Source organism: Marmota flaviventris, chromosome 7, assembly GCF_047511675.1.
Source record: "Marmota flaviventris isolate mMarFla1 chromosome 7, mMarFla1.hap1, whole genome shotgun sequence".
Taxonomy (NCBI): Eukaryota; Metazoa; Chordata; class Mammalia; order Rodentia; family Sciuridae; genus Marmota; species Marmota flaviventris.
The window spans coordinates 10782778-10808677 of NC_092504.1; the positions used below are offsets into that span (position 1 = coordinate 10782778).

Sequence of the window (25900 nt, forward strand, 5' to 3'; positions counted from 1 at the left end):
GCAGCAGTTGTAGTGTATAGTAAAATTAGTAAATGGAAAAAAAAATAAAGTCCTAGCTTTTAAGCATATAGTTAGATGGAGAGATACATAGAGAAAATTGAGAATGTAAAACATTCTCTAAGCACACAATGGAAAATAAGCTGCTTAAAATGTAGAAAAATCTCATTTTTCTTAAATACTGATTGAAGCTTTTAATTGGCAGTTCTTTTAAAATAAGTAAATATATTATTGTATAATCAAATTTTGTTTCTCCTATAACATAGTGAACCTAAAAAGTTCTGGAACTGTAGTGATTCATAGATTTGTCTATAATGAGCTGTCTGGATATTAGAATACATTGAATACAGCTTTAATTATGGCAAAATAATATCAAGAGTATTACATCTAATTCAAATTTGTCTTCACTTATCCAGTGACTGCATTTTCCAAAGTATGGCCTAATAGTTATAGTGATAAACAAGTTGTTTTTCCAAGCTAAAATTTTTTTGTTTATCATTTTTTTGTTGAATATTTTGTTGAAGTTCATTATGGCTATTTCAAATAAGATTTTATTTTCCCTAAAATCTTTAGAGAATTTAACAAAGATTTAAGAGAAAGAACTTTTGATTGTTTTTTGTTTCTTTTTTTTTTTTCCTTTTTTTTTGGGGAGGGGGCGGATATGGGGAAGAAAATTGCTCATTTCTGATGAAAACTTCTATGCTATTGAAGGTGAGATCTAGTTTGCAGTTGCCAGCTTGGGGCTCAGATTCACTCCAAGATAGTTGGTGCACTGCAGCCGGAACATCCAGAATAGACCAGGTAGGCTGCACAGTGTATATTTTTCAGGATTTTGAGTCGAGTTTAGTATTTACATTATGAGTAGGATTTATCATTACTTTTCAAATATGCCTATTTAAGCATATGTTACAGGGCATTAAAGCAATTTACTTTTAAAGATCACCTTGATTTACTATTTAATATAGAATATTCATCTTTATATATAAAAGATTTGTAATCATTTTATATTTCTAAGGCGTAATAAAATTTGTTTCTGAATGAAAGAAGTTAATTATATACTCAAGAGCACCTGACTTTAAACATCAGTCAAACTAAACAGATTTTATGTCCTTTCAGGATTATTTGCAGCTAGGTACAAAATCTCATATTTACTTAACATCCAGCTTTATATTTTATGTTTTACAAAAATTTCCAGTAATTTTTTGTTCTGAAACCTGATATAGAGATTTCATATTTGAAATATATTATTGAGATATATTTCCGAAAAGGCCCTGTCTTAATTCAGTTTTTTACTTTCATAAAAATAAACTTTATGGTATAGTTATTTATTCTAAATTTTATTACTGTTCTTATATCCTTCAAGTGGTTACAGAATGCTGTCTTTCCTCCTGCAGTGTGAATTTGTACGTATACTGGGTAGCAGGTGATGAGGATTATTACAAGACATAGAAAGCTCCCTCCTTACATATGAGGATTCTTTTTCACAGAGCCCAAGTTTGATTGAGGTTAGATATGACATTATGTGAGTTAAGTGAATGGAGCTATTTTATCCTTAGCTAAGGCTCTTCCTCAGTTAATTTATCAAGAGATGACTTTGAGTAAGGACTGTATAAGCAGATTAATAATATATTTGTAAATAGCATTTTAATCTAAGGATTAGCACTAACTTCAATAATCAATCATTAGCAGTTGTTTAAGACAGGTCCTGTCTGTATATAAAAGTTGTTCTGTAAGGATCTGTGCTCCGAAATAGTTATCCGATGTAATTTACAATTAATTTACTCATTAATATTAGCTATCCATCTATTCCTATTTCTTCTTCACTCTGGCCTAGTTAATCTATATTAGTGACATTTTTATGGTAGCACTTTTCTATTGTTCAAATGGAATACTAAATGCTTATGCGATGGTATATTAGGAAAATTAAAAATATTATTTTGGAAATATTCTTAGGAATAGACACAATTATTCTAAGTGTATGTGCAGAAGCAGTAGAATACGCATATGGTAGAAAGGGTCCTTGCAGGCAGAGGCAAAGGTTGAGAAATTAGTTTATTGGAATGGTTTTCTTTGATAGGATGGGGCTAGACAGTAGATAGAGGTGATAACAAAAGGACATTCTTTAAACTGGACTCTGGGACTGCCACAGGACAAAGGCTATGTCCCTCCACTTAGACTTCAGTCTAAGCCACTCTGCTTTTACCAGTTTTATAACCTGGGGCTTTAGGTAAGTTCATTTTAGGAGACAGGAATTTAGTATTACATATATATATATATTCTTTTGGCAAACTGCTGAGATATTAGTATCCCACATGGACTCAGAAGTGTGATATGATGAAGCTGAAGACCGTGGGAAAAAAAGAAGATAGTGGAAATTAAACTCAACTGAAAGGAAAGGAGGTCTGAAACCTGGGTTGTCTTCCTCTTCCTCAAAATCGTTACGACATTAAATATAACAGTTTATGGGTTTTCATGTCTCTGGGTCATAGATGCCTTATCTATAAAAGGAGGACCTTGAACTAGGCCATATGAAGCCTTTTCAGCCAGCTCTTATACATTCTTTGATCTGTTTTGCCATTTCTTTTTCTCCTTGCTTCCTCACCCCAAACCCTGGCCTTTATTTTTAGAATGAGAGTCTTAGGTTCTTGCTGGGAAGGGTCTAAGGCATTTGTCTATGGCGGCGGTGGTAGCATATGACCTTTCTGTGAGTCTTAAAAGCAATGTTGTCTCATTTCATACTGGAAGGGTCCGTTTTATACTTAATTTGTTCTGTGTTTCCATCTTTCCATAAAAGGTTGAGGTATTTGAAGTTGAGGTTCTTAAAAATACTTCTGCATGGACTGGGGCTGTAGCTCAGTTGGTAGAGCATTTGCTTAGCATGTGTGAGGCGCTGGGTTCGATCCTCAGCACCACATAAAAATAAATAAATAAAATAAAAGTATTGTGTCTGTCTACAACAAAAAAAAATATTTAGGAAAAAAAAACTGCTGCAGCTACAAACTGGAATTGGCATTTTAAAATATTGAGTGGTTCTTATTTGTTTTTCAAAATTAAAATCATGGAATATGCTTCATCACTTAAATATCTGGGGAGAGTATTTTCATTTATTACTTTTTGTCATATATGTCTTAATATAACATTTTTTGTTAAAAGTACGTTATTATAAAACAACTTTTAATTTCTTCAAACTTAACCTGATAAAGTGAATATATTAAAATATAGAACTTAAGTCTTAATTCTTGTAGTTGAACACTTCAGACCTTACTTACATCAAGATCTGAACATATTAAATTCAATAAATTGAAAAAAAGTTTCATAAGTTGATTTTATTTATTAGTAAGTAAAATTTTGTGGGTTGGTCTTAAGATTTTTTAATGAAAAAGCTTCAGATTTAAAACTTTTTAGAAAGCAAATGTAAATAGTTACACACATTAATTTTAAAATGTTTACTACATATTTCTGGGAATTCTTTTGGGCTAAGAATTTCTTAACTATAGTTACTCTTGCAGGAAATCACATTTCTAAATTATAATTTAGAATTATAAATCACATTTCTAAATTATTTTAAAATGGAATTTCCAAGTAGAAGTTAATGTTATACTATATTTATTCAATAATACTTGGACATTTTAAGCCACAAAGTAAATATCCTTTTAACTGAGGTTTTTTATTACTTACAAGTTTATATATGGCATATCACAGTAAACAAAGCACTATCTTGCAATTGTAATTCTATGAAGCCTATAAAGGCATGTTGGCCTGTTCCCTAGCCTGTTTCTTAACTCTGGAGATTATCAATTCTGCATTTTTCCTCTATGTCACATAAATAAATTTGAATTAATTGGAATTTTTGACCAATATTTAATACTGAAGATATAATAATATTGTGATGTCACAATTTGGAGTTTTTTCTCAGAAAAATAAATTATGTGACTCTTTGTTCACCTTTATGAAAATCAGTATGTAACTGCACACCAAGTTTAGTATTTCATCTAAGAAAGCATTCTTTAAGTTGTAATTTGGTTGTAGATTCTCTGTTGAAGGAACCACTGAGCTCTAGATAAAGGGCAGAGGGGTGGGAAGGGAAGGGAGAGGGCATGAGGTTAGAAATGATGGTGGAATGTGATGGACATTATTATCCAAAATACATGTATGAAGACACGAATTGGTGTGAATATACTATGTGTACAACCAGAGATATGAAAAATTGTGCTCTATATGTGTAATAAGAATTGTAATGCATCCTGTTGTCATATATAAATTAAAAAATTAATTAAAAATAAAGTTGTGATTAGGGCACAGGTGTTCATACTCACATATTGATTGAATATGAAAGAGAATGGGCTCTTATATATGTGCTTAGGTAATAGATGCTTGCTTTTTAATGTTTCTTATCCTGTGTTTAATCTTTTATTGTACTTGCAATATTTTCTTACTTGTTTTACTAATTTTTAATGTCAATATTTTTAATTTCCTTTGTGCTTTTTATGTGATTTAGCAGTTTTATGAGTTGACACACATTGGTAAATCTAGTTTTCCACTTACTATTATATTAAAACACTTTCCATTATGTTCAGCATTCTTTTAAAATTATTTTTCTCTAATATCCAAAGTTGGGTTGTTTCTTTTTTTAAAATTTATTTATTCTAATTAGGTATATATGAGAGCAGAATGTATTTTGATTGATTGTACATTTGTTTTACTAATTTTTTTGATCCTTGTTGGTACTAGAATAAGTTCAGTAGAGTTTGGCCTTTTAAAATTTTCAAAAAATATTTTTATTTTTCAGAGTGACTACCACAGTACTTTATTGAAATTCACTTTGTTGAGTGAGGTTCAGAGTAAATAAAGTTAGTTCAAGAAATATTATGTTCATTGTGCTTGTACTAGTGTCTTAATTACACTTGGGATAGATGGAGGAAAAATAACTATTCTTGCCTTTGAGAAAATAAGAGCCTAGTTAGATGAATGAAGCATCTGTGTGGAACAACTGAAAATGATGAGAGTTTATGAGACTGCATGCTACATGGTGTGGTAAAGCAGTGTAGAAGGTCATCTACCACTAATTCTGTATGGTTCACTAGCATTGTGTAATTAGGAATGTATAATAAATGTATACTTAAAATTGGGGAAAGCATTAGCACAACTTTGTTTTTCTAATTAAAGTATATAGAAACACAAATATTGAAAATATAATAATAGCTCATCTTTCTGCTGTACAGAATAATGTATATTTAGATATCTGTCCTATCAGTAGATAAAAGGCTGTAGGGTTTTTCTATGTTCATCTCCTTTTTCTTTGGGAGAATACTTCATTTTCAAGAGGAAAAGTTTCTACTTGGCTACTTTTTTTGAAATAATAGAGTTTTGAATATATCAAAGCAAAAGAAAATATTACATCAAAAGTTCCCTTTGAATTAAGTTTGAGTTCCTTTGTCATGCCAATCTAATGTCATACTTGGACCGCCTTGATTTTAGTATTTGTAATTCTTTCTTGGGTCATCTTCAACATCAGGATTACTTAGTTCTTTTCTGAGTTTTCCAGCCTAGGAATTCATTGATGGTCCAATAAGTGCTATGGCTAATACCTAAATAAAAATATTAAAAATGATAAAATAACTATTAGACTACAAGAGGTACTTTTTCATCAGTATGTTTTAGTATTTTTGCTGTTTGTTATTGTAGGATTGAGTTTACAATCAGTTTCTAAAACCTCATTTAATTGATTCCTTGCCAGGTAATTTGCATATTTTAAAATAGGTTGGGTATAAACTTTTCCTTGAAGATTTTTATTTTTATTAAGTATTTTGGCAGTTTTTAAATAATCATAATAAATGGAAGTCCCATTGCTATAATTGTCCATATTTATTATTAAATATAAGTATTGGTATATTCATGGTTCCTTTAAACCTACATCAGAGCTTTTTATTTTAACTAATGGTTTTTGCATGAATACAAATATTTTAATAGCCTTATTTTAAAATAATATATTTATTTTTAAATTTTATTTTATTTTTAAACATATTTGTTTTATAGCCAGATTTCTTCCTGGTTTTCCAGAAGTCAGATTTTAATCCTCAGTTTACTTAATGGGATTTTCTCTATCTTTTGCATAGGAACCTCTAAACTTCATTAAATTTAAAAGGTGATTTTGAGATGCCATGACTTATTTGCTTACTCTAGGCTATAAAATGATATGGGATGTAGCTGATGCTTAATAAAGTATAAACTAATAATTTTAAAACAGCTTTGCTGTTTATTTTCCTAAAGTGGGCATTTGGTTCATATTCAAAGACTTCAGATAAAAATGGAAATAAGGGATCATGTAATAAGTGGGCATTTCACTATTTTGTTTGGATATAAGTTTCAAGCTAAAGTTATTAATATATCAACTTTTTTAGTGACAACTATTAGAGTTGATCACGTAGTGGTTGCTTAAGCATTTTCACTTTGTTGCCTTAAATTTTGTTAATGTCCCATTGACAATGTATGTGGAATTATTTCAGTAATTTTACAGTGCTCTAGATTAAGACCACACACCTTGCAATAGAAGGAGGAGGCACCTCCCACCCTCAAACAGAAAAAGAGAAATCAATATTGTTTGGGTGATATTAATAATCACCATTAATTAAGGTCATAGATTGACTGAAAATGGGGATAAGTTGAATTTGTTCAAAATTTTCAACCTTAAACAATAGCTTTGAACTCTATAGTACATTTTCTTTCCAAAAGTTTAGAGTAAATCGAATATATGATATTTTAAAGTATTTATAATGTACTCTTAGAACCTATATGATATATCATTCAATTTTTTTCCTTAATTATATTAACATTAATTTTTATCATGATGGTTTATATTTTATAACTATTTTAAAAATATCTTAAAACATCAAATATATTAATAGCACTTAATCTTCCAGTGGGTAATTGTAAATTTGGGTTGGATGGCAAGGCTACATTAATATGATACTTGTTTCAACTTAGCCAGTTAACATCTGACTACCTATTCCATTAAGGATTCTAAGAAGGTTCATAGTCCTGTATAATTATAATTTAAAAAGTATAATCTTTGCCCTCATAGAACTCTACTTATACATTTTTATAAAGTTTTTTTATAGTAAAAGAAAGTAGTATTTATTTAATAGACATTTGAGAGCTAACAGAGTTCTGTATTTAGAATGTCTCTAGACTTAATTAACTTAGAAGTTGAATTAACTTACAGTATAGTGGAAGCATAAAAGATGGAAATATTTGGAGATATTCCTAAAATTGTAGGTCATTTTTTGCCCAAAGGCAATCCTGTCTCTATTCCAGTTGTATTTCATTTATTGTTATATGATTGAGTCTTTTCTATAATTTTTAAAATAAACTTTTAGGTATCATCTAGTCTGACATGATTATTTTCTACAAGAACCAGAGGCTTAATAATTTAGAAGAGAGCACAGGACTCTTTCTCATTTACAGCTATAAGCCAGCAGCATGGGTACACCTGAGAACTTGTTAGAAATATAAATTCTCAGGTGCTACTCCAAATCTACTGATCCACACTCCATTGATGTGTCCCAGCAAACTGTGTTAACCAGCCTTCCAGATAATTCAAGTTTTGGAAGCAATGTTATAGCTCATTGATTCTCTGTACCTGTTTCACCAACAAGGTCACTGTTCCAGTGAACAGCTGTCACACTGCCTATTCCTTAGGGGTCTTTCAGTAAAAATCAGTAATGGGGACTGATAGAGTTCATTCACTCTAGTGATAAAGCTGGAATAACCCTTGCTGTCCAGCTTTCTTGTCATCATTCAGTGTTACTTTTTTCCCTTTCTAATTCCTTGACAGAACCTTGTTTAGTCTACAATACTGACTCTGGCCCCCTAGTTTTAAAAAGTTTACAACCTTAATTTAAACATAAAAGTAGAGTAAATAAATGAACATATTCTTAAGAAAGCTTTTTATGTTTTTCTTTGCTTCTGTGTTCAGAATCTTCTCTGGATTGTAGACCCCTTTGAAAAAGTATAAAACTTGTCTTGAGAAAAAAATATACATACATGTATGTACATTGAATATAATCCCAGAGATTCTGTACTAGTCTCAAACTGTATGGATCCAAGTTGAGAAATACCTAACTTTGATTTCTGGAGAAAGAGGTTTCTTTTTCCCCAACTTAATTTTTTGATTCTTCCCTGTTTTCTGTGGGAATCATTTGTTGAGAATTTAAAATGGCCTATCATGTCTCCTCCATATTTATACACACACACACACACACAGAGGAGTGGGTGGGGGATGGCACCGACATATTTTAGGAAAAGACTCCCAGGCTATTTGGAGGGCATGGGCTACAACTTGCTGTGGTATTTTCTGAAATATATTTTTTCATGGACATTGAGTACGTGTTGAGCAGAGTACAGTATAAATTCATGGGCGGTAAAAAAAATTAAATTCCTTCTAATAAGCAAAGGGACTAGGTATTTAGCAAACAAGGCTTCTGACAATGCAGAAAATTTTGTTCTGAGATTTGGTGAAGTGGAAAACTTAGCTGAAAGTTCTTTTACTCTTCAGACCTGCCACCTTTGCAAGGTAGTTGGGAAAGGTAGGATTGCCACACGGAGAGACCAATATGGGAGGGAGCACAATGGAGGGCACAATTTGAATATTCTAAACATTAGACTTTGTTCTGATATTAGTATCTCATGCTTATGATTGTTAATGTATATAATGCTTATGCATTTATTGTTATGAAATTCAGATGTCTTAAATAATATAAAATGTCTGATAGATGTTTAAAGTACGGTGCAATTATGGAATTAAATCCTTTTCTCTCAGATATTTATTTTCTAAGTTCTAGTGTCGTCTTAGATATGTGAGAAAAGTTTAGAAGTTAAACTACTAAAAATGCTCTTTGTGTGTATAGTATTTAAAGAATCTTTATAGAGAATGATAAAAGAAATTATTTTACTGTATTGCATTAATATTGCCAATATAATTAGATTATTTTTGATATGATACTTTGGAGATTAATAAGTTGAAAATAGTTGTCCTTCAGTAAGGGATATTGTAGTTCTTGAGATTCTTAGTTATTGATATTTTCTTGAGATACAGTTGCTTAGTAATAATAATCAGATGTCCTATTATATATAAGAGAATTTACATAGTATTTTTAACAGTTATTTGAAAAAAATTGCATACATAGTAAGTCTATTTTTTTTCTTCTCTTCTAGGATCGAAGTAGAATGTATGACAGTTTAAATATGCACTCTTTGGAAAATTCCCTCATTGATATTATGAGAGCAGAGCATGATCCCCTTAAGGGTAGGTGACTTTTTGAAACAAAAATTGTATATTACGTATCAATTTTTATGTTTATTTTACCAGTTTTTATAGGAAAATAAGCACTAAACTCATCTGTCAACTAATTGTTAATAGTGTCTGAAAAAAGTATTGTTTTATAACTATTTGTATAATGAAAATGTATATTTCTTTATATAACAGTTCTCATTGCACTTTATCTTAATGATGAAAATCTTGCAAATCATGTCAACTTGAGTGAAGAGAGGCAGGTTAAGTTGTGTATTGCTACGTAACAAATTATCCTTTATTACCTTACACATTTTCAGTGGGTCAGGAGTACAGCAGCAGCTTAACTGATTAGTTCTGGCTCAGAATTTCTCATCGAATCAAAATCATTTTAATTCTTTAAAGCTAATTAAGAATTCACTTAAAAGATTTAGTCTCAAACTCCAGAACTTCAGTGTTGGCATCGAGGTTGTTAGCTACTAAGCATATAATACTGATCAACTATCTAATCATTTTGCTCTGCTAACTGGATTTTGCTTGTAGAGGATTCTTTTTTTTTTTTTTGTCTTTCTGATTCTTTCTTTTTAAGGAGCTTGGAAAGCTGAGGGGTCATTAGTTAGTGGTTGCTGATGATGTAGTTCTCTATTCAACTGATATAGTTACACTTTGTTTTTTTGTTTGTTTTGTTTCTCATCAAAATTCAGTGTAGTTTTTTGAGTATCTATATGGAATCTCGTTCTCTTCACTGTTAGGCTGACAGTTCAGTGGTGTTTGTCTTGGGTCTGCTATTTGAATAGAATCTAACAACTCGTGATTTAAAAAGCCCTGTTTTTTTCCTTGTCTTTAGAAAGAAAACTCTTTAAGAAGTTCTAGACAAATCAGAGATTATTGTTACTGGATGATGAAAGGTTTTCATTGTTATTTCTTCCCATCTTTTAAAAGGGTTTTGAAGATGTTAGAGAAAACAGTCATTGCTTCACTATTAATTATTTCAGTATTTTTTTCTTTTTTCTAGCCTGGGTAATTATAAAAGTGGAGGTCAGATCTAGAGAGGAACTTGAGAAAGGAAATGTAAGCAGCAAAAGGTGAACAATAATAATTTTGTTAAAAATCTGAAGCGATTTCCAATTTTTTTGTTAAAAAAATTGTCTTTGTAAGAAGAAAAATATGCCCACCACCACCTTTAGGAGTCTGGAGTCATCATGGTGATAAATTTGTTTCTGATTGGAGTACATTATGTTCCACATGTATTATGGCAACAAAAAAAGAATAAAAATTAAGAAACCTTCCCTACATAGAGAAATAAGACTAGTACTTCACAGTTGCCATCATATACATACTTAAAATTACTTTACTCCCTGAGTGCTGCTCTAAAAATGTTTTTTCTTCCTTTTCTTTCTAGTACAACTTCGCTGCTTCCTTCAATGATCATATTGTGTATTTACACACACACACACACACACACACACACAAACACAAACATTTGTGTCACTACAGTTTTTGAGTTGGACCTCAGTAGAATCTGAAAAGCAAGATGATGTCAAATGGAAGAAACCAGCCAGGGTTAACCCATAAATCTGTTTTTCTTATTTTTTCCCCATTCCTGATCTTTAGAATAATGTTCACCTTTATCCCATCTCTTCAGAAAATCTTAACCTTCATTTAATACAAAATAATTATTTACCCCCAGGTACAAAATTAGTACTTTATCCTTTTAAAGTGCTTTTTTAAAAGTTAGTCATTTTTGCTAGGCTTGGGGGTGCACATCTATAATCTCAGCTACACATAAGACAGAGACAGGAGGATTATAAATTTGTGACCAATCTCAGCAGTTTTCCAAGACCTTAAAATATTAGGTTAGTTAGAGATGTAGCTCAGTGGTAGAGTGCCTCTGGGTTCAATCCTCAGTACCATAAAAACAAAACAAAACCACCATTTTCTTCAACTTTCTTATGGGATCTAATGGAAAAGAAGAAAATAGGTGAATTTTTAAAATGAGTTTCTTCTTTTTCTTTGTATTAATGGTGGATATTTCTAGAAAATTGTGGACTTGAGTAATGAGATATTATATTAGTTATCTGTTGCTGCAAAATAAATCACCCCCAAAATTAGCATCTAAAGCAACATCTCACACAATTTCTGTAGGTTAGAATTTGGGAGGAGTTTGACTGATTAGTTCTTGATAAGGATCTCTTTTGAGGTAGAAATCAAGAAATTACCTGAGCTTTGACTGCAGGCTTCACTGAGCTCTGGAGGATTCCAGCTAAGACTACATTCACGTAGCTGGCAAATTAGTATACAATGTTGGTAGAAGAACTCAGTTCACTGCCAGGTAGATGTTTCCACAGGACTGCTAAAGTTTCCTTATAACACTCCTTCTGAGTGAGTGATGGAGCACAAAGTAATGGCCTCAAAGTCTTACAACATCATTTCGTGAATATTTGGTAGCTCAAGAGATTGTGAATGCTAGAAGGCAAGAGCAGTGGGTACCATCATGGAAGCTGCTTATTACTGAGTTAAAGAACTGTAAAATTGCATTCTGGTCAAGGTGAGAGTTGGTGTCAACAGGAAGGAAAACAGTTAAGGAGATCTATAGAATGCAAAGAAAATAGCAGGTTATTGACCTGAGAACTGAGTGATTGTACTAATGGAAACACCTTCTCATCCCCACTTAAAGGCTAAAATGCTTCTCTGCAGTTTATTTTCATTTTCCTATACTTTGATGGTTTTTGCAGGTCAGTAGTTAACCTCACTGGTTTATTAGTAAGGTTTGTATGGTCTAGTATAGCAGGTGGAAAGGTTCTAATTTTTTGGCCATGTGCAAATGTGAAGCCAAAGATTGAACTCTGAATGAACTTTATTCTACTAAATGTACCTACTTTTGCACCAGTTGCTAGCTATCCATCGTGTAAAGCAGACATGGTGTCTGCCTTTGGGGAATGTATAGCCTACTGGGGAAAGAAACACAGATCTTACACAAACACAGAAGAGAATGTTGGAAATAACTGTGGAAGGAGGCAATAAAGTGCTTAGAAGGCAATAAGTGGAAGCACCTGATTTAGATGTAAGGTTAAAGGAAGCTGAAACCTGAAGCCTGAGCAGCACAATGATGGAAAAATATTGGGAAATGTCAACTACACAAAGGATCCAGCATGTGCAAAAGCATGGCTGAGATTGCCACATTTGAGGAACTGAAAGGCAGCTAGCTAGTCCTGGTTTAGCTTAATGTTTAGGGGTGCCTGATGCTGATTGGATATAACCTGCTCAGTTAGCACTTCACATGCTGCTGTCTTTTGCTCTGGATTGAACTAATGGCACTGACGGATCTGCTTTGTTTATTCTGCAGTGGTTTCTCTCTATTAACTGTTTTCTGTTGAACTGGCCTGATTCTAGGTGAAATATTTTTTCTTTTCAAAGGAAAAATAAGCATGGGGTCTTTTAATAGTTAAAAAGTCATGTTTTGCCAAGTACAGTTAAGTAATTTTGTAGTTTAATATTTAATAAATACTTATTTTAAATAATTTGTGATCTTTTTATGTGTGAGTTAGTTCATTCCCCTTTAAACAAAAGAACAAAACAGATCATTGTTAAGCTCTCTTCTCTCCTGCCCCCAGCACTTTGTTCAAAGGTCTTACTGTGTGAGCATTTTTACCAAACTTGCTTATGCCCTCCCCCAAATTATAAGGACAAAAATTTTAATTTAAGCCCATGAAAGTTGATTTGAAAACTGTAGGAGGAAATACAATTTATGTAACAGTTCTTGAGAAGATCTGTCTCAGCAGATCATAATGTCTTTACCAATGTTCCCTAAACAATTAAAGGAAATTCAGGAAAAGGGATTTAGAATTGATTTTTTTTATGTCAACAAATGTTTAGAAGTGGGTGCTTCTAAAACATTCCACTTACCATGAGTCTTTATATGTCTAGTATCATTTTCATTAAGTACTGATTGTTAAATCCTATTTTTAAGACTCTTTAAGTAAGAACCTCTGCCTGTTTTAGGGACATTATTAACTCCTGAGAAAGTGAGGAATTGTTGCTTCAAGGTTCCATGTGGTTGTGGTAGTACCAAATTCTTGCTACTTTTCTTTCAATTTCCTGCTGTTTCTCTCAGTTGGCCATGTAAGATGGAAGTACAGGTCACAAAATAACTTGCATGAATTTCTAAGTCTCCTGTATGAAAACTTGCATTTTAGAGCTTAAAAACTTTTGAGCTGGACAGTGGTTCTTAAACTCTGTCCTAGACACTGTGTATGGCATGTTTTGTAAAGAGCACATTTAGAGAAGCTGGTATAAAGAAGAGCAAGGGCAAAGAAATCTATGAAGTATTTTGAAAAGTTTTGATATATCAATTAAAAGACAGCAAAGTGCAAAATAGAACAAATACCAATGATGTAAAGCAGTTATGTTGATTTCCTCTCACAAGGCCTTGCCTTATTCCCTCTGACAGATGATTTTTCCAAACTGAGTTTTATTTTCTTCAGGTACCTGTTTCTTGGAGTCAAAATTTTCACAGTTGCCAGGAAAAAAAAAAAAAAAAAAAGTATAGAACAAAATCACAAATACAGGTTGAGCATCCTTAATCCAAAAATCCAGAATTCAGGATGCTCCAAAATCTCATAAACTTTTTGAGAGCCAAATGGAAAATTTCATATCTGACCCCGTGACATGTTGCAATCACAATGCAGACACACCAAAAATATTGTGTAAAATTGCCTTCAGGCTATGTGTATAAAGTATATATGAAACACAAATGAATTTCATATTTAGACTTGAATCCCATTCCCAAGAGAACTCATTTTGTAAATGTAAATATTCTAAAATCCAACAAAGGAAAAATCCAAAATCTAAACACTTCTGGTCCCAACCATTTTAACCTGTACTTGAGTGTTCCTTCAAAAAAGATAGTTTTACAAAAATGTAGTAAAATTTACATATTCTTTTCTCTTATAATTTTTGTTTTTCCTGTGAACCACTGGCTTTATCAAAATAAGAAAAAAATTCAGTAATTTTAAAATAAATTAGATTTATATAGGAACTATATACATTTTACTATGTATTTTGATATTGCGATGAATGTGTTCTTACAATATACATAGAATCTTGTTACTTTTACCTTCTAGCTGTTCAGAATTAAGTTCATCTTAAAGTACATTTACATGAATTTAACTCTTTTCATCAGAATATCTACAGACTAAAAAGGAAATTATGAAAATGTGGTTGTAGAAGTTCTCATTTTAGAAAACTTATTTGAAATATGGTATCATGAGTAGGAATTTTTAAGTTTTATTTCTTTTTAGGGTAGCTATCCTTATTAACAACAATATTATTAAATTTGAGAACATAGTGAAGCCATTATATCTTCAGGCATCTTTGAATATTTAGATAAATGTTCATTTGAATTATGACAGATTACAATTTAATTTTTCAAAACTAAAACCTGCCAGACAGAAACTATGGTGAATTTTCTTAAAATCACATTAATTCAGAATACATATGTGCTTACTGCAAGTTGCTTCTTCCCCACAATGCATCTTCTTATGATTTTAGACATGTAAAGTTTATGTATCTTATCTTTAAATGGAAAATAACAAGAAGAATCTTCCTCATAATTTTCAGTGATAAAATCAAGTTCTTCGGATGATTAGGCCTATGAATTCTAGCTGCTTAAAGTATTTAAAAGAGTACCCGAGAATCTTTCCTTTAAAGTGTAGCATTTAATCCTTTTTTCAACATTTGTTTTGTTTTCTTATTACCAAAAGTGGTATTTATACATTAAAGAAAATTTGTAAACACCAGAAAAAGATGAATTTTAAAATCATCAGTAATTCTGCAAACTAAAATAGCCACAATCAATATTTTTTAATTTAATTGATTTTTTAAAATACATGACAGCAGAATGCATTATAATTCTTATTACACATATATGCCACAATTTTTTCATATCTCTGTATATAAAGTAGGTTGACACCCAATTCGGGTCTTCTTACATGAACTTTGGATAATGATGTCCATCACATTTTACCATCCTTGCTAATCCCCTGGCTCCTTCCTTTCCCTCCCACTCCTCTTCCCTATCTAGAATTCATCTGTTCCTCCCATGCTCTCCCTCCCTACCCCACTATAAGTTAGCCTCCTGATATCAGAGAAAACATTTGGCATTTGTTTTGGGGGGGATTGGCTAACTTCACTTAGCATTATCTTCTCCAAAGCCATCCATTTGCTTGCAAATGCCATGATTTTATTCTCTTTTATTGTTGAGTAAAATTCCATGGGGTATATATGGCAGCTATTATGAAGACAAACAATAAGTGTTGGCAAGGATGTGGGGGGAAAGTACACTCATATATTGCTAGTGGGACTGCACATTGGTGCATCCAATATGGAAAGCAGTATGAGATTCCTTGGAAATCTGAGAATGGAACCACCATTTGACCCAGCTATCCCTCTTCTCAGACTATACCCAAGGGACTTAAAAATAGCATACTACAGGGACACAGTCACATCAATGTTTATAGCAGCACAATTCACAATAGCTAAATTGTGGAGCCAACCTAGATGCCTTTCAGTAGATGAATGGGTAAAAAAAAAATGTGGTATATATACACAAAGGAATTTTTAAAATATTATTTTACTTCTAGGTGAACACATACTTTTATTTTACTTTATTTATATGTGGTGTTGAAGATCAAACCCAGGGTCTCAAGCATGCTAAGCAAGGGCTCTACAGCTGAGCCACAACCCCAGTCCCACAGTCAGTATTTTGATGTATAATTTTTCCAATCTTTTTCTATATGTAATTTGAAATATTTGAAATTTTCTTTACCCTCCCCCAAACCTGGTTAACTTTTTTCAAAAATCAGTTTAAAAGTACATGTATGTAGATTTAAAAGTCAAATAGTTCCACAGGCTTATAATTTTTAAAAATGTATATATAAATGGTCTCATTTTTCTAACCCTCTTATGACTCCTGTTTCTTAGAGGTAGCCACTTTGAAACTTTTTGTTTTGTTTTGTTTTTTTTAGCTCATTCTTCATGTAATTGTGAATAATCTGTATTCTTATATTTCAAATATTTCGTGTTGATAATAACACATCACCCAATTCTTCCTCTTATTCTATTCTCTAAAAATTATTATAAAAGTATTTTGTTTAACTTAAGGATTATATTACTGAGAATAATGCAAATAATATTCATAAATGAACGTCGTATATATTGTACTATAATATATCATTTTCTTTTTCATGTAACATTGCTTTTTCAGAAATTAATCATAATGCTTTTCTGGTTGGTTTGCTTAGTTTTCTAAATACTTAGCTCTAATTTTATTCCAAAATTTATCTGTAAAACTCTTTCAGTTCATGCAAATACAGCAAATCATCTTTCAGATTGACTTTTTTTCCAGCTTCTAGAGGCATCCTTCTCATAGTCCCCTCTTTAGCTGTCATTTGGGAACTTCCATATTCCTAGGAATCCCTTTGTCCTTCCTGTGGAATCCAGATCCTGATCTCCATATTCTTTTCTTAATGGCTTATCTCTTTTTTTTTTGTGTGTGTGGGGGGGTCTTGTCTTCCAGTATCTTCTGCTGATGGGACAAAAAATTTGAGCCTTTATATAAATAAAAACATATTTATTATACCTATGTAAGATGATAGACTAGCATGGAATTGTATATTAGCAATTTAGAATTTTAAAGGCACTAATTCATTTTCTTTTAACTTCAGGGTTGCTAGCCATATGATGCTACTCTGAAACCTGTTTGTTTATATGATTGTCTTGTTTTTAATTTTCTTTTTTTTTTCTTTCTGAGAGCTTTTAGGATCTTTTCATGCCTGAGTTTTAAAATCATGAAATGTGGGTCTTGAGGTGCATATGTGCCTGCATGCCTCCTTCATTTCATTTGTTATTGAGCTGCACATTAATTTGGATGCTTTTAATGAAGATACTCATATTTCTTTGATAATATCTCCCCTTTTTGAAATATTATTTCTTTTTGGAATTCCTTTTTTCAAATGTTGAATCTCTATACCATCATTTACTTTTATTGTTTTACCTTTTAATTTGCTTTTGAAGAAGTATCCTTATCTCTCATATTTCAACTATTGAGTTTTTAATTTAAAACTTTTTGCTAATTTTTAAGATTCTGTCTTAAAATAATTCTTGTGACTTTCCTACCATGTCCTTATTTTTATACATTAAATTTGTGCTTTTTCTCTGGAGTATATTGTAGTATTTAAGTATTATCTTTCCATTTTATTGTGTTGTCTGTGCTTCCTCTGATTTCCTCTTTTCTGTTTTTTTTCCCCCTCATGTTGGAGACTTTCATCAAATATCTCATAACTCTTTACTGTCCATTCATATTATTTAAAAGTAAAATACAAACTTAGGATTGAAAGCTCTGTGTGTTTACTTGGGTAAACATTTGCATTTATAGGTGAGACCCTCAAATAGTCTGTCTCTGGGCCTGTCTATGTGGTCAGGGTAGTGATCTGGATGTGTTTCTTCTGTCTTCTGACTGGGAATTACAGGCTAGTTACTGGCCCTCTTAGAAGAACCAAAAAGTCGACTGTGTGTTTCTCTGATTCTTTTAAAAATTAACAAGCAGTTACCAATTTTACTGCTTTCCTGTTTCCACCCTGTATCTATCATCAATGGTAACCTGAGCATCTTATGCTTGAGCCTCTCCAGGTATCTGCTATGGTAAATGGCTTATTTCTTGATGGCTTTTCCTATACACACACTGGTTTAGGTTTGTGGCTTCAATGATTTCTGGTCTACAATGTCAGTTACTACTTAACGATTCATATTTACAGCTTCCCAAAATGTGTTACCTGGTTCTTCTGAAATCCTGTACGGTTGTTTGTCCTGATGGAGTTATACTTAAGTTATATTTAAGTTAATTTTCTTAACTGTCTTTTTAGAGATTTCAGAAAGCAAAAGTAGTAAGCACATGTGTTTGTTCTTTCATCATCAGTAGGAAATCTCTGTAATCCCTAATCAGTATGTACTTTGTCAGTGAGAACTCCCTTACACACCTAACATGAATAGATTATATTTTGTTAAAGATTTTTAGGGAATCATTCCTTTTTAATCAAAAGATTTTTAGGGAATCATTCCTTTTTAATCAGAGTTCTTTATCATTTATTTTAGGTACATTAATTTGTTATAGGTTAATATTATTTAAAAGATTATTAATATCTTTCAGATGACACTCTGATTGAAACAATGATCATACCTGTTTTTACTTTGCCTTGAACTAGCATATATCATAATGCAAGGCAAACAGGAACAGCTCAATAAATTATTGGTTAAATGAGTAATCATTTTTCTTTATAATTCATTTTTCTTCATAAATGCATGTTTAGAGCATTTAAAATAGATCATATATATTATCCATGCCTGTAATATAATTTGTATAACCTTTCCTTGGAGGCTTAGTATTTTTAATATAAAATAAAATTCAGTGAATTTTATGTTCATTTCCATAGGATAAACTTAATACATTTGTTTTTGTAGCTCTTAATATGTACAGATGCGCCTTGGTTTATGATAAATGAAAATGTTATAAGTGAGAAATGCATTTAAGACACAAAACCTACCAAAAATAACATTTTAGCCTAATCTACCTTAAATGTTCTCAGAATGCTTACTTTAGCCAACAGCTGGGCAAAATCATTGAAAACTATATTTTATAATAGTGTTAAATATTTCATGTAATTATTGACTACTGAAAGTGAAAAATGGTGACTATATGTGTACACCCTTTGGCAGCCTTGTAAATTGGGGGCTGTCCATATTGCCATCCTATTTTTAAGCTTTATACCAATTCATCATTGCCACTGGCAATGTGTGATTGCCCATTGTCATTCTTAATAGCAATTAGCATTATTTTCATTTAAAATGCTTTTGCAGTGAAAAGTTCTGCAACCATTAGTTCAACTTGGTTTTAATATCAGTTTCATGTTAGTTTTATTGTAGTAACTATAATACATTATCTTACTATATGATTAATGGCTTAAGTTTATTCTTTTTTATTGTGTTTCTTTTGTGATTGTACTTTACTTGAAACAAAACATTTTGGTATTTTCTTGTTGTTTCTTAGTATATTTTATAGTATTGATTGAATAAAAATTTGAAAATTTGTAAATATTGTTTGGATGAAAAAAATTATGACAAGATCCTGATTTAAGTGTTAAATAGATTAACTTCATTGAATCTAAAGCAGATTAATGGCCGTAGAGGTAGGTAAGGAATGATTCTATTGCTCTCTTGGCATCTGGTACTTTGGATCTAAGGGTCTTTTCTACATTTGTATGATCTTATTCTTAGGCTTTTATGAGGCATTCATTGAGATTTGGGAGTGAGGTCAGGAATGACTGTCCTGCCCCTTGGATCTGAGCAGAGATTCGAGTTAATCAAGGTTGGTAATGACCACGTTCTAAGTGGATTTTGCCAGACTTTGTATGAACCTTTTTGTTCCTAATTGGATTTAGAAGTAAAGGTGAAATATAGATGATGAAAAAATGTTGAAAGAGTATACCAAACCAATGGGAACAACACTTCATTTAAAGCACATAAGAAAGATGAGCTGTTTTCAATTAAGGTGTGTGTGTGTTTTATGTTTACTATACCTATACAGTTTGTCACATATATACATATTGTTTATTTCCACAACTAACATGTAGGTATTTACCCTTATTTTGCCCTTGAGCAGCTCTAATGTATTCTTAACGATTTTTGCCAAATTTCAGCTGCTATTAAGTGATGAAACTTTGTAACTCTCCAGCTTGTGCTTTCTTTCTCTCTTTCTGTTTTGGGCTTGGGAGAATTAAAACCAGAGGCACTTAATTCACTGAGCCACATATCCAGCCCTTTTAATTTTTTTAGTTTGAGACAGGGTCTTGTTAAGTTGCTCAGAGCCTTGCTAAATTGCTGAAGCCGACCTCAAATTGGTGATTCTCTTGCCTCAGCCTCCTGAGCCTCTGGGATTACAGGTGTGCACCACCATGCCCAGTCACCAGCTCGTGCTTTTTTTAACCACTATGTTAGAGTGCCTCTCTTTTTAATTGGTAACCCAAGAACCTGCATAGTTATAGTATATGACTTAAATGTTTACTTTTTTCTTAAAAGTCTTGGCAGAGTGTATGGCAATGGTTTTTAGCATTTTTCTCATCACTGTGAGGAATTGGTTGTCAATCTTGTTCATGAATATTAAGGCTTTGGAGTACAGTTTTCATAGCTCCCCCTTATTCACAGAGAGTATGTTTTAGGACACCCAGAGGGTCACTGAAACCTTAGATAGTATCACACCCTACATATGAGTACTGCAATGTCATGACAGTCAGTCTATGATTGATAAAACTACTAAGGGACAAACACATGGGTAGCATATGTAGTGTGGATAGGCCAGAGCAGGGGATGATTCATGTCACAGGTGGTTCAACCTAGGTCAGGTTGAGTTTTTGTCTCCTGGTCTAATATGTTTAGCCATCATATCTACATTTCATCCAGCAGGAAAAAAAGAAAGGAAGGCCTTCCTTTTTAAGGGTAGTTCTCCAGAAATTGAACAACCACCTTAACATTATATCTCATTGGCCATATATTATACATATATTCACACTTAATTACAAGGAAAACTGAGAAATGTAGCATTTTACTCTAGGCAGCTTTGTGCCTGTCCAACATTGAGGGTTCTGTTATTGACATGAACAGGTGGGTATAGTGTAAGACTGTCAGTCACGGCACCACAGGACTTTATAATGAGGACAAATTAGTTCTATAACATATGTTTTTTGCCAAGTTTTCTATATTAAAATTTGTTACATAATAAACTATATAACCACTCTGAATTTTTAATAGATAAATTTGTCCTCTGACACAGTATCTGTGCCTTTCTGTATATTAAATGTTAGCAATAGCAAGTCAGTAATAAAATAGTGATTAAATAGTATCAAGCCAAGCTGTGGAGTTTCAAATTCTTCCAGTGCTACTTGCTCCAGTGCCCTATAACCTCGGGCAAATTACTTAACCTTTTGTGACACAGTGTCTTCATATTGAAATAGGAAGACAAAGTAGCAAGCCCATGAAAGTATTGTCAGGATTAAGTGGTTGTAAAGAATTTTAGGGGGAAAAAAAGCCCTTGGAACTTAATAAATTCTCAAGTATTATCAGTTGGTGTAGGATCTTACTGAAAGTAGTAATAATAATATCCTAAGTAAAACAAAACTGTAAGAGCTAACTTGTAAAGGTATATTAATATTTTCACTGTGGTAGACGTGAAGTGATTGGATAATTAACAATGAGTCTAAATTTGTTTATTTAATTTTGAAGTATTATATATGTTGAGAGATTTTTCTGTGTGGGTAGCTATATAATCTTTTAGAACATACATACAAATATACATTCATTTCCAAATAGGTAATTTTCTTTTAAACTTTCTTAATTTGGTATACTTTTTAAGTCTACTCAATGCCAAGGTGCCAAAAGACTATTAGTGGTACAACTATCTTGTTACCTCTCTCTTGGGATAAGTAAAGTGAACAGTCAACCTGTTAGAAAATTATTATGTAGCAGTTGGAAATGTTTGTCTTTCAGAATGAAACCCAGGGAAAAGGCTCTGCTTACTTTATTTTTCCAGGAAGTCTTGCCTTGCTGGGTTTGGTTAAATGCATCTTTGTGTTTTGTTTTCTTTTGTAACATCCTGTACTCTTTTAGCACCTGGCAAATTTGATTGAAATTATATATTTGTATCTCTCTCCTTTACCATATCACAAGAGACTATTTTTAAATTTGTACTAATTAGTTCTATATGACAATAGAATGCATTTATGCACTTTGATATTCATAGATGGGATATAATTTCTTATTTTTCTGGGTATACATGTTGCAGAATCATATTGGTCATGCAGTCACATATACATAAAGAAATAATGTCTGTTTCCTAACCCCATATCCCCTCTCCTAACTCCTAATATCCCATTTCCTAACCCCATATCCCCTCTCCCCTCCACCTAATCTAAGGTTAAGCTACTTTTCACTAGTATCCCCAGCCTTATTGTGAATTAGCATCCACATATTAGAGAAAACATTTGGAAATTTGGTTTTATGGGATTGGCTTATTTCGCTTAGCACGATATTCTCCAACTCCAACCATTTACTGGCAAATGCCATAATTTCACTCTTTAAAGCTGAGTAGTATTCCATTGAGTATATATATACCACATTTTCTCTTTTATCCATTCATCTATTGAGGTACCCCTACGTTGGTTCCATAGTCTAGCTATTGTGAATTGAGCTGCTATAAGCATTGATGTGGTTGTGTCACTATAGTAAGCTGATTTTAAATCCTTTGGGTATAAACCGAGGAGTGGGATTGCTGGGTCAAATGGTGGTTCCATTCCCAGTTTTCTGAGGAAATCTCCATACTGCTTTCCATAGTGGTTGCACCAATTTGCAGTCCCACCAGCAATGTATGAGTATACCTTTTTCACCGCATCCTCACCAACATTTATTGTTGCCTGTATTCTTGATGATTGCCATTCTGACAGGAGTGAGCCTAAATCTTAGAGTAGTTTTGATTTACGTTTACTAGAGATGTTGAACACTTTCTTTGTTTCCTTTGTTTCCTTTGCTGAGAAGAAGCTTTTTAATTTGAATTGATCCCATTTATTGATTCTTGATTTTACTTCTTATGCTTTAAGAGTCTTGTTAAGGAAGTCAGATCCTAGGCCATTGTGGTGAAGATTTGGACCTATTTTTTCTAGTGCCTAAGTCTTTGATCCACTTTGATTTTTGTGCAGTGTGAGAGAGAGAGGTTTAATTTCATTTTGGTACATATGGATTTCCAGTTTTACCAGCACTAGGCTATCTTTTTCTCCAGTGAATATTTTTGGCTCCCTTGTCTAGGATGAGATAACCATATTTATGTGTGTTTGTCTTTGTGTCCTCTATTCTGTACCATTGGTCTACAAGTCTGTTTTGGTGCCAATACAATGCCATTTTGGTTACTGTAGCTCTGTAGTATAGTTTAAGGTATGGTATTGTGATGGCTCCTGCTTCACTTTTCTTGCTAAGGATTGCTTTAGCTATTTTGGGTCTCTTATTTTTCCAAATAAATTTCATGATTGCTTTTTCTATTTGTATGAAGAATGTCATTGGGATTGTAATAGGAATTGCTATTAACCTTTTGGTATTACAGCGATTTTGACAATACTAATTCTGCCTATTCAGGAGCATGGGAGATCTTTCCATCTTCTGAGGTTTCCTTCAATTTCTTTTTTAGTGTTCTGTAGAGGTCTTTCACCTCTTGTTAAATTGATTCCCAGTTTTTTTTTTTTTTTTTGAGGCTATTGTGAATGGGGTAGTTTTCCTAATTTCTCTTTCAGTGGATTCATCGCTGATGTATAGGAATGCATTTGATTTATGGGTATTGATTTTATATCCTGGTACTTTGCTAAATTCATTTATTCATTCTAGAAGTTTTCTGGTGGAATTTTTTGGATCGTCTAGATATAGAATCATGTCATCAGCAAATAGTGATAATTTGAGTTCTTCTTTACCTATTTATTTTATATCCCTTTTTTATCTAATTTCTCTGGCTAACATTTCAAGAATGATGTTGAATAGAAGTGGTGAAAGAGGACATCCTTATCTTGTTCCTTTTTTTAGCAGGAATGCTTTTAATTTTTCTCCATTTAGAATGATGCTGGCCTTGGGGTTAGCATATGTAGCTTTTACAATGTTGAGGTATTTCCTACTATCCCTAGTTTTTCTAGTGTTTTAAACATAAAGGTGTGCTGTATTTTGTCACATGCTTTTTCTGCGTCTATTGAGATGATGATATAATTCTTGTTTTTAAGTATATTAATATGATGAATTACATTTATTGATTTCCATATGTTGAACCAACCTGTATCCCTGGGATGAATCCCACTTGATCGTGGTGCATTATCTTTTTAATATGTTTTTGTATGCAGTTTGCCAGAATTTTATTGAGACTGTTTGCACTTAATGTTCATCAGGGATATTGGTCTGAAGTTTTCTTTCCTTGATGTGTCTTTGTCTGGCTTTGGTATCTATCAGTGTGATATTAGCCTCATAGAATGAGTTTGTAAGAGTTCCCTCCTTTTACATTTCATGGATTACTTTGAGGAATATTGGTGTTAATTCTTCTTTGAAAGTCTTGTAGATCTCCACTGAGAATCCATCTGGTCCTGGGCTTTTCTTGGTTGGTAGGCTTTTGATGGTTATTTCTATTTCATTACTTGAAATTGATGTGTTTAAATCATGTATGACCTCTCATTCAGTTTGGGTATGTCATATGTCTCTAGCAATTTTTTGATGTCTTTGATATTTTCTATTTTATTAGAGTATAAATTTTCAAAATAGTTTCTAATTATCTTCTGTATTTCAGATGTGTCCGTTGTGATATTTCCTTCTTCATCTTGTATTTTAATAATTTGAGTATTCTCTTTTTCTCTTTGTTAGCATAGCTCTTTGTTAGCTTAGTCAGGGGTTTATCTATTTTATTTATCTTTTCAAAGAACCAGATTTTTTTATCAATTTTTTCAGTTGTTTCTTTTAATTTTGCTGATTTCAGCTCTGTAATTATTTCCTGTCTTCTACTGCTTTTGGTGTTGATTTGTTCTTTTTCTAGGACTTTGAGATACAGTGTTAGGTCATTTATTTGTTGACTTTTTATTCTTTTCATGAATGCACTCAATGCAATAAACTTTCCTCTTAGTACTGCCTTCATAGTGTTCCAGAAATTTTAATATGTTGTATCAGTGTTCTCATTTACCTCTAATAATTTTTTTTTATTTCATCCTTTATTTCTTCTACTATCCATTCATTATGAAATTGTGTATTATTTAGTCTCCATGTGTTACAGCAGCTTCTATTTTTTATTTTATGGTTGATTTCTAATTCCTTTCCATTGTGGTCTGATAGAATGCAGGGTATTATCTCTGTTTTTCTTTTTCTTTTCTTTTTTTTTTGTATTTACTAAGAATTGCTTTGTGGCATAAGATATGGTCTATATTAGAGAAGGAATCATGTGCTCCTGAGAAGAAAGTATATTTGCTCATTGATGGATGAAATATTCTATATATGTCTGTTAGAACTAAATAATTGATTGTATTATTTAGTTCTGAAGTTTCCTTATTTAGATTTTTTTTTGTTTTTTGCCGGGGAAGATCTGTCCAGTAGTGAGAGAGATATGTTAAAGTCACCCAGTATTTTTGTTTTGTGGTCTATTTGACTCTTGCAATTTAGATGGGTTTGTTTGATATACATAAGATGCTTCATTGTTTGGGGCATAAATATTTATCATTGTTATGTTCATACTTCCATTAAGAAGTATGAAATGTCCTTCTTTGGTTTTTGTGGGTTTTTTTTCTGATTAACTTTGGTTTGAAGTCTACTTTTTTGGAGATGAGAATGGAAACCTCTGCTTGTTTACACAATCCATATGAGTGACAAGTTTTTTTCCCAATATTTTACCTTCAGCCTGTGGATGTCTTTGCCCATGAGGTGAGACTCTTGAAGACAGCATATTGTTGGGTCTTGCTTTTTATTAATACAATCTGCCATCATATGTTTTTTTTAATTGATGAG

The 25900-nt window shown here is 32.2% G+C and overlaps 1 protein-coding gene across 7 annotated transcripts in view; it reads left to right on the forward strand.

Moving 5' to 3' along the window:
• Cpeb2 (cytoplasmic polyadenylation element binding protein 2) overlaps window positions 1-25900 on the forward strand; it is a 71864-nt gene that overhangs the window by 4324 nt on the left and 41640 nt on the right. For 4 of the 7 annotated variants that reach the window (XM_027943029.2, XM_027943045.2, XM_027943036.2 and 1 more), the window contains exon 3: window positions 9211-9301. In XM_027943029.2, the coding sequence (XP_027798830.2) occupies window positions 9211-9301 (91 nt within the window). Of the gene's footprint in view, window positions 1-708; window positions 799-9210; window positions 9302-25900 lie in introns of all 7 variants that reach the window. The other 3 variants (XM_027943016.2, XM_027943023.2, XM_071614153.1) reach the window with 1 other exon arrangement.